Source organism: Doryrhamphus excisus, linkage group LG7, assembly GCF_037039965.1.
Source record: "Doryrhamphus excisus strain RoL-2023G ecotype Guam linkage group LG7, RoL_Dexc_Guam_v1.1, whole genome shotgun sequence".
NCBI lineage: Eukaryota > Metazoa > Chordata > Actinopteri > Syngnathiformes > Syngnathidae > Doryrhamphus > Doryrhamphus excisus.
Genome location: NC_136363.1, coordinates 8,282,149 through 8,294,991, shown reverse-complemented (window position 1 = coordinate 8,294,991; position 12,843 = coordinate 8,282,149). Strand labels below are relative to the sequence as shown.

Sequence of the window (12,843 nt, the reverse complement as noted above, 5' to 3'; positions counted from 1 at the left end):
GCGATTGTGTTGCTTCTGCATGTCTATCCGTTGCCTGTCGCCATCTATGCAGGCCTCTGTTCCTCCATGCCCAAAAGCGCCAGCTCATCCCATTTTTCCCCCCCTTCCAATCTCCGTCTTTGCCAGAAACCCCTCTACTTACACTGGATGAGTTCTTTTCACCTCCAGCAGACGAAATGCTCCATCGCTTTTCCCTCTGTGGCGATGAAAAGGGAGGAGGCATACAAGGAGAGGCGACCAGAGGGAGGGGGAAAAAAGTAGAAAGACAGAAGAGGAGGAAATCAAAGTCACTGACAACTCTGCCCAGGAATAAACAACATGTCCTTGCACCTTGTGCAGGTGAGCAAGCAGTTACGGCCCCATTGTTTCTCCCTGTCCTTTCATCTCTCTCTTGCCCTCATGTTGACACTCAAGCATGAATACAAACACAATGCCTTTCCATTTAAAATAGCATCTGAAAACATGAATAGAATAAAACATGTATGGAGTACTACACTACATCTTGGTATTGTTTATATCTTATAGTAAATAAAACACAAAACATGTACAGTATATTATGTAAATGTGTAATTCACAAATAGCCAGAGGTGCCCTAATTTTTTCCACCCATGGTAACAGTCTAAAAAAAATAATAGAATGCAAGGGCCACTTTGATTTGTTTTGTAAAGCAACAGAAATATGCTACTAAGAAATGATGCTACTGAAATGAAATTATATTTCCTCATGATAGTAAGAGTTTATTTCTAAAATCATCTGTAAAATACATACTTTATTCTTGTAAGATTTTTGCTGTTTTTTTCCAAATCTGCTGCTGTTCTTTTCCAAATAGTTTAACTTCTATTTTTATATATTTGTATTTTTACTTGAATATTGTAATAACGTAATACATATATATAGTTATAATATAACTGCAACTTAGTTACAACTTGTTTTCTCATATTAACTTAAAACAATTTTTTTCTTTAATATTTCATAATTTGTTACAAAAATGTTATATGATATGATAGTCTCATGAAATTACTACTTTTTTATCTTCTCAGTAAAAATTACTGCTGTTTTATTATTTTTGGTTGTCAGTTTTAGTTTTCTTATTAAATAATATTTTTACAAAGTGTCCTTTCATTGCAAGGTGGGAACATTTGGTGATGTTCTTGTTTTTGTCAATTTACAAAGCATACATCTCAATTAAAGTCAATCCAAGAGATCTGTAACTGAGGTTGTACAATTTGGTGCTGATTCAATTTTTTTGCCAATTTATTGCAAAAACAACTACAATAGCGACCTTTGCTAAACCAGGATGATTGACATTTGTCTGATAAATACTAAAGTGGTCATTTAAGCCAGTGTTTTTCTCCGAGTTCCTACTACATATAATCATCCCAATTGATGCTTCTAAATAAAAAAAATTACTTTCAGTGGCAATTTATGAACACCACTCATCGTCATCTTGTCTGAAAATGTCACTGTACTGTCACTGTATTAGGCTTCCTCTTCGTCTAAAAGCCCACTTCCTTCTGATTGGCCAATTTGTAGAAGCCTTCGGCTGTACTTAAAAGCATGTTGTGAGGCAGATAAACCAAAGACACCAAGGTCTTGCTAATTAATTTTTAGAATACTCTGTTGTCTGTAGTACCATATTGACCTAAAGATAAGATGCTATTTTTCCCCATAGAATAATTTTCCAGAAAAAAGTCACAAAATGCTTTTTCTGGGTATGCAATATAGCAAACAACAGAGGGTTCTGATTTTAATTTTAAGATAATGGTCTCATATTGTGGTCATCTTTTATGCAATTGAACCTTGGTGAGCGTCCTTACTGCATTCCAGAAGTTCAGACTCAATACATTTTTCCCATAAGAAACCATGTAAATCCAATTACAGCAATTTCAAGTGGATAAGCTGCTCCTGTTTCTTAAACTTTGAATCCTGTGTTTTATACAGTGGTGGAGCATTTTATTGGCTAAGTTCTAATCTTGAGACATTTCCTTTACTTCAGAAATACTACTAATCATTTAATTCGGTATCGGAGGTCATTGAGGAAACGGCAGCTCTTTCTTTGGCAGGAGCCAATCACGAGCAATCAGTGCACTCACGACGAGTTTAGTCAATCCATTAGAAATGGCAGGTCATTACTCAGTAGAACAGTCTGACTCTCGGTGTCATCGTACAAAGAATGGTAAACTCATCACACAGTAACGTAACACTTAAAAGGTAGCTAGAAAATATACAAGTATCAATCCGAGTTTAAATTACATCAATAAAAATTCCCATAAAGCATTTTGCACCACCAGAGCATTTCTATTGTGCCTGCCAATGACGTCAGCCTCCCTCTGGGCTCGTATGGCTCCCCATGGTGGACAGAGGCAGCATTGCAGCACCTCGACAGCCATCCATCCATTTTCTACACCGCTTCTGGTTCCAGTTGTCAATAGCAAAGGCCACAAGGACGCTAACAGGAACATTATTTATTAATTACACAACAAGACACGGCATAATGTGCGCTAATCGGGGAATGGGCACACCTTTGGGCACACCTTTTTCAACCAAACTGAAACATACGCTAGCCGAGGTGCCACTGTATTTGGGTCAATATTGTTTCTGCACTTTTCAGTGGCCAGTAATGATATTTACTGTTCATTTGAATGACTACCGGAGCAAAGCCAGCCTAGCCATCATAAAATGTTTAATTCCTGTGTTGTGTATCTGCTGCAGTTATCACAGGTTTGGAAAAATCTGAAAATCTATTTTGGCTACACTAACAAGGACAATGTTTCCATATTAAAAAATGAAGCAAATACAAAACACTTCTTGTGTTTGTTGTAGCTCTAATGGAAATGTCTGAATCATTTTCTGTCAAGTCTTGAAATCAATTGAATGCCTGAAGTGGTTAGATGCTAACATTCACTGGAGTGCAGTTCCCAGCGTATTTTATTCATCTGATAGAAGCAGGTATCATAAATTAGAATATCAAAAGCAGTATTTTTAGGATCAGATTCATTGTTTCACTTCTGTCGTCAATGTTGGTTGACAGGTTGGACTCACTCAAGACTTTTCTTTTGACTACCAGAATAAAAGGCTTTCTGTTTCCTTCTCATTACCATTCAAAGCGTCAGTCTTAAACTGAATAATTGATACCCAATAGCACCGCCTGTGTGAAATCCACTTCTGTAAAGGAGTTGCTCACCCGGGGATTCGTTCACAAGTAGCGCACCTCCACAACGTCAATCATCTTTTCCACACGAAGCACCATAAAAAGCCATGGAATGTATTAATATGGCAGCACAATAATTAGAGAGACAAATACAGGCCCAAGACTAGCATATAGGAGCTGATTTAAGCTAGTAACTGACAAACTAGACTATTATCTACAAAGCAAGGCAGGGAAAGATGCTACTGCACAAACATCTAAAGGTCATCTTTCTGGAGAGGTCTGACAGTTTTTGGATGAGTAGGCCCACCCGATGTCAGTTGGAGTGTAGGGTGTGAATTAGTCTTTGTGAGATGATGTGGACAGAGGGTGTGTGATGGGTTAGTGGGTTAGACTTTACCTTTGTCGACTTGGATGCCCATGGCTCTGCTCACTGTCTGGCTACACTCAAACTGAGACGTGACCACACGCAACACAAAGACCCCCCATCAGCCAATAAAGGACATGAAGCGGGGAAAAAAAGCAAAAGAAAAATCAATCAAGGCAAAATATAGCAAAGAAAAATCCACAGGGTGTGTTAGGATCATGTAAAACAAACTTAAATGATAGTAAGGCATGGTTACAAAATAATACAAACGCAGAGTGAGTGGATACCAGAATTCACATTTTTAGCAATAGCAGTCATGGCGATGGCAGCCTTTAGGCATTGTTTCCTGAAACGGGGTGCAACAAGCTTTTCAAAGGGATCCAAATGAGGAGAATGCAGGGCGAATACATTCCATGAGTAAAACACATCAGACAAACGAGTAATCAGACGCACACACCCAGCCGAAGCCTGTGTAATAAGAGGCGATGTGATCCGCAACCAGTGACACTACACTAAAAACAGCACCCCCTCTATCAACAACCCCCCACAGTAGTGAATCACATGTTTTTTTTAATTGTCCAAAAGACACAAAGTGAGCCAAAATGGGGGGTCCAAACTGTTTCCACCGAAGGCCAACATCCTGAAAAATGAAAGGATGCAAGGGCCACTTTGATATGTTGTAAAGCAACACATGTAGATATACTATCAATGTATACAGTGCATCCGGAAAGTATTCACAGCGCTTCACTTTTTCTACATTTTGTCATGTTACAGCCTCATTCCAAACTGAATTAAATTAATCTCTTACCTCAAAATTCTACACAAAATCCTCCATTATGACAACGTGAAAAAAGTTTTTTTTGACATGTTTTGAATTTATTAAAAATAGAAAACAAAAAAATCACATTTACATAAGTATTCACAGCCTTTGCCATGAAGCTCAAAATTGAGCTCAGGTGCATCTTTTTTCCACTGATCATCCTTGAGATCTTTCTACAGCTTAATTGGAGTCCACCTGCAGTAAATTCAGTTGATTGGACATGATTTGGAAATATAATAACTGTCTATATAAGGTCCCACAGTTGACTGTGCATGTCAGAGCACAAACACCAAGCATGAAGTCAAAAGAACTGTCTGTAGACCTGCGAGACAGGATTGTCTTGAGGCACAAATCTGGGGAAGGATACAGAAAAATTTCTGCTGCTTTGAAGGTCCCAATGAGCACAGTGGCCTCCATTATTCGTAAATGGAAGACGTTTGGAACCACCAGGACTCTTCCTAGAGCTGGCCGGCCTTCTAAACTGAGCGATCGGGGAAGAAGGGCCTTAGTCAGGGAGGTGACCAAGGCCCCGATGGTCACTCTGTCAGAGCTCCAGCGTTCCTCTGTGGAGAGAGGAGAGCCTTCCAGAAGGACAACCATCTCTGCAGCAATCCACCAATCAGGCCTGTATGGTAGAGTGGCCAGACGAAAGCCACTCCTTAGTAAAAGGAACATGGCAGCCCGTCTGGAATTTGCCAAAAAGCACCTGAATGACTCTCAGACCATGAGAAACAAAATTCTCTGGTCTGATGGCTTTTTCTGTATCCTTCCCCAGATTTGTGCCTCAAGACAATCCTGTCTCGCAGGTCTACAGACAGTTCTTTTGACTTCATGCTTGGTGTTTGTGCTCTGACATGCACAGTCAACTGTGGGACCTTATACGTATAGACAGTTATTATATTTCCAAATCATGTCCAATCAACTGAATTTACTGCAGGTGGACTCCAATTAAGCTGTAGAAAGATCTCAAGGATGATCAGTGGAAAAAAGATGCACCTGAGCTCAATTTTGAGCTTCATGGCAAAGGCTGTGAATACTTATGTAAATGTGATTTTTTTGTTTTCTATTTTTAATAAATTCAAAAAAAGTCCAAAAAAAACCTTTTTCACATTGTCATAATGGAGTATTTTGTGTAGAATTTTGAGGTAAGAGATTAATTTAATACAATTTGGAATGAGGCTGTAACATGACAAAATGTAGAAAAAGTGAAGCGCTGTGAATACTTTCCGGATGCACTGTATGTATTTCACAAAAAACTGCATCTCAGCTTTATGCTGGAGGTGAAAAAGCCTATTACCAGAATTTTTTTTAGGACACTTTTTGGTTTGCTTCTCTCATAATATTACAACTTCAAAAATAACCATCCTGTTGCGTTAACATTTCTACTCTATGCTACTAAAATGGCATTATTTTTACTCACAATGTTACTTTATTCTTTTAAAATTGCAACTTGTTTCCTTGTTAGAATGCAATTTTTCTTGTAATATTTTGACTTTATTCTTGTAAAATTTTAGCTGTGTTTCCCCCACTTATTGAACATATGAATTTTCCTCTCTTAATTATGACTTTACATTTTGACTTTATTGTACGTTTTCCACAACCTAATTTTCAGATTAAAGCTTTATTTGTTGTTTTGTTTGTCATAATATTACAACTTAAGTTTTTTTCTTTTCAGTTTCTTGATGTTTTTAAAAATATTTCCTCATTATATTCTTGTAAAATTTTTACTTTTTTCTTGCTAGATTATAACTTTGCCCTCTTAATAGTTTGACTTTATTCCTGTAAAATCACAGAAATTTAAAAAAAGGGCTTTTATTTTAGTTTCCTTGTTACATTAAATTTTTAGAAGGCCAATAAAAACCAGCTGTAGGGTGCAAATGGCCCCCAGGCCACACTTAGGACACCCCTGGTCCATATAAGGGCGTAAATATACAGTGAAGAAAATAAGTATTTGAACACCCTGCTATTTTGCTATTTCTCCCACTTAGAAATCATGGAGGGGTCTGAAATTTTCATCGTAGGTGCATGTCCACTGTGAGAGAGATAAACTAAAAAGAAAAATCCAGAAATCACAATGCATGATTTTTTAACAATTTATTTGTGTGATACAGCTGCAAATAAGTATTTGAACACCTGTGTATCATCTAGAATTCTGACCCTGAAAGACCTGTTAGTCTGCCCATTAGAAGTCCACCTGCACTCCATGTATCATCCTGAATCAGATGCACCTGTTTGAGGTCGTTAGCTGCATAAAGACACCTGTCCACCCCATACAATCAGTAAGACTTTAACTTGTAACATGGCGAAGACCAAAGAGCTGTCCAAAGACACCAGAGACAAAATTGTACACCTCCACAAGGCTGGAAAGGGCTACGGAGCAATTACCAAGCAGCTTGGTGAAAAAAGGTCCACTGTTGGAGCTATCATTAGAAAATGGAAGAAGCTAAACATGACGGTCAATCTCAATCGGAGTGGAGCCCCATGCAAGATATCACCTCGTGGGGTCTCAATGATTCTAAGAAAGGTGAGGAATCAGCCCAGAACTACACGACAGGACTTGGTCAATGACCGGAAAAGAGCTGGGACCACCGTTTCCAAGGTTACTGTAGGTAATACACTAAGACGTCATGATGTGAAATCATGCATGGCACGAAAGGTTCCCCTGCTTAAACCAGCACATGTCAAGGCCCGTCTTAAGTTTGCATATGACCATTTGGATGATACAGAGGAGTCATGGGAGAAAGTTTTATGGTCAGATGAGACCAAAATAGAACTTTTTGGTCATAATTCCAATAAGCGTGTTTGGAGGAAGAAGAATGAAGAGTACAATCCGAAGAACACCATCCCTACTGTGAAGCATGGGGGTGGTAGCATCATGCTTTGGGGGTGTTTTTCTGCACATGGGACAGGACGAGTGCACTGCATTAAAGAGAGGATGACTGGGGCCGTGTATTGTGAGATTTTGGGGAACAACCTCCTTCCCTCTGTCAGAGCATTGAAGATGGGTCGTGGCTGGGTCTTCCAACACGACAACGACCCGAAGCACACAGCCAGGAAAACCAAGGAGTGGCTCCGTAAGAAGCATATCAAGGTTCTAGCATGGCCCAGCCAGTCTCCAGACCTGAACCCAATCGAAAATCTTTGGAGGGAGCTCAAACTCCGTGTTTCTCAGCGACAGCCCAGAAACCTGACTGATCTAGAGAAGATCTGTGTGGAGGAGTGGGCCAAGATCCCTCCTGCAGTGTGTGCAAACCTGGTGAAAAACTACAGGAAACGTTTGACCTCTGTAATAGCAAACAAAGGCTACTGTACCAAATATTAACATTCATTTTCTCAGGTGTTCAAATACTTATTAGCAGCTGTATCACACAAATAAATTGTTAAAAAATCATGCATTGTGATTTCTGGATTTTTCTTTTTAGTTTATCTCTCTCACAGTGGACATGCACCTACGATGAAAATTTCAGACCCCTCCATGATTTCTAAGTGGGAGAAATAGCAAAATAGCAGGGTGTTCAAATACTTATTTTCTTCACTGTATAAGGAAGAAAAGGAGAACTCGCTTGATTGCTTGAATGTTAAATTAAAGCCCTTTCAGCTTAATGCCAGCAAATTGATTATGAGGGTTTTAAGTGCACACAAATTGGCTCTCCTTGAATCCACAGAAGAAGAAAAAAAATGGTTCTTTGTCATTTGGAATGATCCATCTTCATTTTATATGAGACATGACCACAGCATACACATTACCCTAACTAAACGTCCCTTCAGTCGCCAAAAGCCATCAATTACAGTCGCTGTGGTTAAGTATAGATGCATAAAACCAGCACCCCGAGTTTGACCTCTTTTACGACACAGCATAATGGAAGAAACCCCCCTCCACAATACACGTCTGTGCTTACGATGGCCTCCGCATTGGGATTTCATGTCCCACCACTATCATACAAACTCAAATGCTGCTGTGCTAAAGCAGGAAAGAACATAAAAAAGTTTCTCTTGTCTCTGCCTCTAACCATTTGCATTCTGCACTGCCACGCTGCATCTATCTGCAGAGGGAAGCCAAGCACACTTCATTTAATCAAGAACACAGCGGGCGACAGGAGGGAAATATACACCTTTTCAGAGACACAAAATGCCTCAGCCATTCCATTATGCAGGGCAAACGCTTCCTCTCACACACAGCATCCATCCCACACAAGTACGGCATCATTGGGCACCACATGCAAATAGGTTATGACCCCTCCAAACCCTGTAGAGACAATCAGGGCTACTCTGGTTAGGATCGCCGAGATGCGCTTCTCCATCTAAACAACATTGCCTGTGTAATTCCATGCTGTGTATCCTGTCTCTCACTAACCTCTCTGACTCCATGTGTATGCTTTCTCCATTATGGATGGCACAGTTAAAATGCACTCCATGCCTCTGTGAGCACATGGGCCACAGAAGCATCCGCTGTACTCAAAACAATGCCATTTACTTGTGATCGTTTACATGCAAAACTAAGTCAATATGATGTTCACTTGTAATATAGCATGATTTAGATGAGCTATTGAACCCCCACTGTAATGAAGAATTCTATTTTTTGCATGTTTTCAAACTTGAAAGTACCTTATATGTGTGAGAGTAAAATAAGGACTAGGACTTTGTTTACCCCTTTTTCTCTGAAACCACTGAGCCGAACAAAACAGCCCAGATGATTGATTTTCATCATTGGGGTCAATGGGGAGCCTTGTGACGAAGTGTCTTGTCTGCCTTCCTACAGGTTCTTTTCATTTCCACTAATTGAGCGTAACAGTGACTCATTACTGCACGGCCCTTAGCTATCTTTCTGGTAAATATTAGGATGAACCAAACAGACAGCAAAAAAAAAAAAAAAGAAAAGCAAAACTGGAGAGATTGAAGATGTGTGATGGTACTTGTAATGCCCCCAGACTACGTTAAGCCCGGTGCACTTAGATGGAAAATTGGATAAGATGGGGAAGTGGAAATATGTGTCCACGCCTCAGTCTGTCTCTGTGGGAAATTTTCTGGTATCCACTCATCTCCTCCACAAAGTCAGCACAAGGATCCAACCTTACCACAAGAGGTAAAATGGATCAGGTCTCCTTAACCCCATAAGCCTTTGTGATATTTCAGACAGGCTCATCAGCACCTATACACATCACCTTGTGTTTAGCCCTGTTTGCTGCCAATGGCCTAGTTTATGACCGGAATATAACACTTTATGAGGTGATTATGTGCCTGGTCATTGTTTTTATGATTTATTGCTAAGTTATAGTGGTTAGGAGGCTTTAATTCAGGCTTGGGAAACGACTCAAAGGCTTCGTGGTTTGGTCACACCATGCAGAAAAAAGCCACAGAAATAAAACAGAGCAACAAAGATATTCTAGCATTGTAAGTGATTTTTTTTCCCCAGCATCAGAATGTATTTTCACAAATAGTGGCCATCCTGTGTATTAGTCACTGTGTGTGACTCCCACGGCAAATAAACGCTCCTCTAAAATAGACCTGTCCTTCAATACGAATCCTAATGCTAACAGCAGCACCTACCGAAGTATATAATCATGTCTCCACCCAGATATTATTATTGCACAGCATTAAAAATGATCTTATTTTATTTAGAAATGGTGATTTGGTGCAAAATTTGCGTTCTATGTGCCACTTGTTCCACACAACATTGTGGAGAGATCAACAGTGTGTTGCCATGATTAGCCGCTAAATCGCATGTAGAGAATATTGAAATCATTGCCACAACCTGTCACATGGCAAAGAAAGGAGGCGATTAAAGTTAATATGAAATGATTATATCATTACTCATGCTGTAATTGTGTCTTTACAAATTGTACATATTTGTTGCCTAAATTAAACAAATTCAAGCATATCAATCACAAAATGACCTGCAATACAAATAAAAGGCATTCACAAGACACATTTAAAGATATTACAACATGTACTGTTCTACACTGATCACTCGGTGTCAGTAATGTTACTTTACTGTCACCGGAGCAACATGCTTTTGTTGCAGGTTTTGAGTTATTTCACACTACTTTATGGTTGGGTCTGGAACCATTTCATGATTATGGACAAAGGATTACTGTAAATACCAACCCCTGGCCATTATTTGTGGAAATAAGGGGTATATTTGCATAGAAGGTGATAAGAGGAAGCCACACATATTTTCTAGACATTAAAATCAGAATCACAAGGGCACGATGCTGTGACACGCACACTACTGGGAAAGCATGTATACGTACATCTATAAGCACTTCACTATGAGACAAGTCACATGTATATTTACAGTATTTTGATACCCTTCACAACTTTTGACAATGGAAATGCACAAGCAGTGTACTCAACTGCATTTTTAAGAGGTTGGTGAAAGATACACGGTACGCCCAGTGACAAACTATGAAATGGGGTGAACTGCGACCACCAACAAGATCTACTGTAGAGTGACTTAGAGGAGGGGGGGCTCTACTGTACAAGGTTTATGCAGGGTTTTAGCGTGTCTTACGTTGACTTTCTTTGTAAACCAGTGACGCTCTGCGCACGAGCGACGGCTCTGTATTGTGCCTTGGCGGAGGGGGAGGGGGAACCTGTTATAGAGAAGGTTAGAAGGGTGTTTAGGTTGTTCTTACAGTACTGTTTAAAGAGGCACAGAGTCGGGGGAGGGGGGGTCACCTCTGAAGTTTTTACCTGCAGTATCTAATCATGAGAAAGGGAGAGAGAGAGTCCTGTAACATGAGCTTTAAAAGATAATAAATGAACCCTCTGATATTAAGGAGGAATTTCAACTTTTATGGTGTGTTAGGTGTCCATCAGCGAAGATTTGCAATGAAGAGCCTGCAATGCAATGCAATTATATCCCCCGCTAAATCGCACGTAGAGAATATTGAAATCATTGACACGACCTGTCACATGGCAAAGGAAGGAGGCGATTAAAGTTAATATTAAATGATTATATCATTACTCATGCTGTAATTGTGTCTTAAACTGAGATGACACACAGCTCTCAGACAAAAGGCAGACGAACACAACAAACAACACAGATCCCAACAAACACACGGGCAATCTACTCCATGTACAGACACACACGCTTCTCATTTCCATAATTACTGTATAGTCAGCATGTCCGTGTCTAGGGGTGACTCGCCGAATGAGTTGACGACAACGGCAGAGATAAATTCAAGCTGGGTCCTGTCAAAGGCCTGACACTGATAGCATTAGCCGTGTAATTATTCACAGTTAAGTGAACTGCCCACTTTCTTTTACCATAATGGATATAGATGAGTATGCTATATGTACGTATGTATAGTATGCAAGGCTTTCATTTCCTGATTCATACGGCATCACCCATCGATAAAACAGTCAGTGAGCAATGCATAAATGGACACAAGACGATTTTTTGGAGAGAATATGAAAATAAATGCCTTAAATCTTAACAAGCTTTGAAATTCTAGTATGATATACTGTAAAAACTACATTCTCGGTTTAGATTCTTGTCATAACAGTTGAAATGAGGGCGCTAACCAAAGTTCTTGGATTAAATGTTTGTTTTTTAACTTCATAATTTTTCACACGGCTATTAATAACCACTAGTATCAAAGTATCAAACTGTTGAACATGAATATAAATAGAAGACTCTTTATATAGGAGTACACGTTTACAGAGCTTCTGAAAAAACAATGGCACATACGTACCCTGTTATCTTATGATGCAGAATAGTGTATTGTTTTGATATTGAATGTGGCGTTCACTTGTGAGCTGAAGCGAACTGAATTACATTAAAGTTCCTTTTAACCGAACCACAGCAAGTGTGAATGCAACCACAGTTGTACAAGAAACATCTTGTTTTTGTAACCTAAATGCATTTTACTAAGAACATGCTGTCTGCAAATGAACCTGCTAATATATGACTCTTGTTTCTGGTAGCAGCCTGCCATTTTTCTTGTCCTTTATTTGCTCGACAATAACAAATGGCTGGTAGGACAGTCTTTATCAAGATGTTGAACATATCAGAGAGTGAAGGAAAAGGCGCCGTGTTTCCTTGTGTGGCTGCATGGCGTAGCCAATATGAGATCTGTCAGCCTCCATTGCTCCACCGGTGGTGCAAAATGAATGTGAAGCAGCCCCGGGAAAGTACACCTATGGAGAGCTGAGCCTGAGTCTCCGTCGGCTGCGCCCTCCACAGATGAGAGGAGAGTGAGCATGCATGTTTAATTCTTAATGAAACTGTCCCTCTGAAGGTTAGCGCGGAGTGAGCCGACACTGGCTTTCATCTGCTGCTAATGGTCTTTTAATGAGTCAAAGACACCTCGGTATTGTGCGCTCATCGTTGCCCACCCGAGAGGACCCCTGTGCACGCACACACACACGCAAAATACACCAACAATGGATTCTATTACAGACACATTAACTAATTGGACACAGAGACAAAACGACTTTGGTAAAGGCACATGTGTTGTCTTCTCTATCAGAATGAATGTGCAAAGGGAGTTTAAATTGAACTCT

General features: G+C 39.8%; 1 protein-coding gene across 27 annotated transcripts in view; it reads right to left on the bottom strand.

The window, feature by feature from the left end:
• Positions 1–12,843, bottom strand: part of adgrb2 (adhesion G protein-coupled receptor B2) — a 162,137-nt gene that overhangs the window by 4,190 nt on the left and 145,104 nt on the right. For 13 of the 27 annotated variants that reach the window (XM_078792009.1, XM_078792007.1, XM_078792008.1 and 10 more), the window contains one exon: positions 143–196. The exons of 7 other annotated variants lie outside the window; for them this stretch is intronic. In XM_078792009.1, the coding sequence (XP_078648135.1) occupies positions 143–196 (54 nt within the window). Of the gene's footprint in view, positions 1–142; positions 197–3,184; positions 3,230–3,548; positions 3,601–10,846; positions 10,929–12,843 lie in introns of all 27 variants that reach the window. 7 more of the 27 variants (XR_013627691.1, XR_013627688.1, XR_013627689.1 and 4 more) reach the window with 6 other exon arrangements.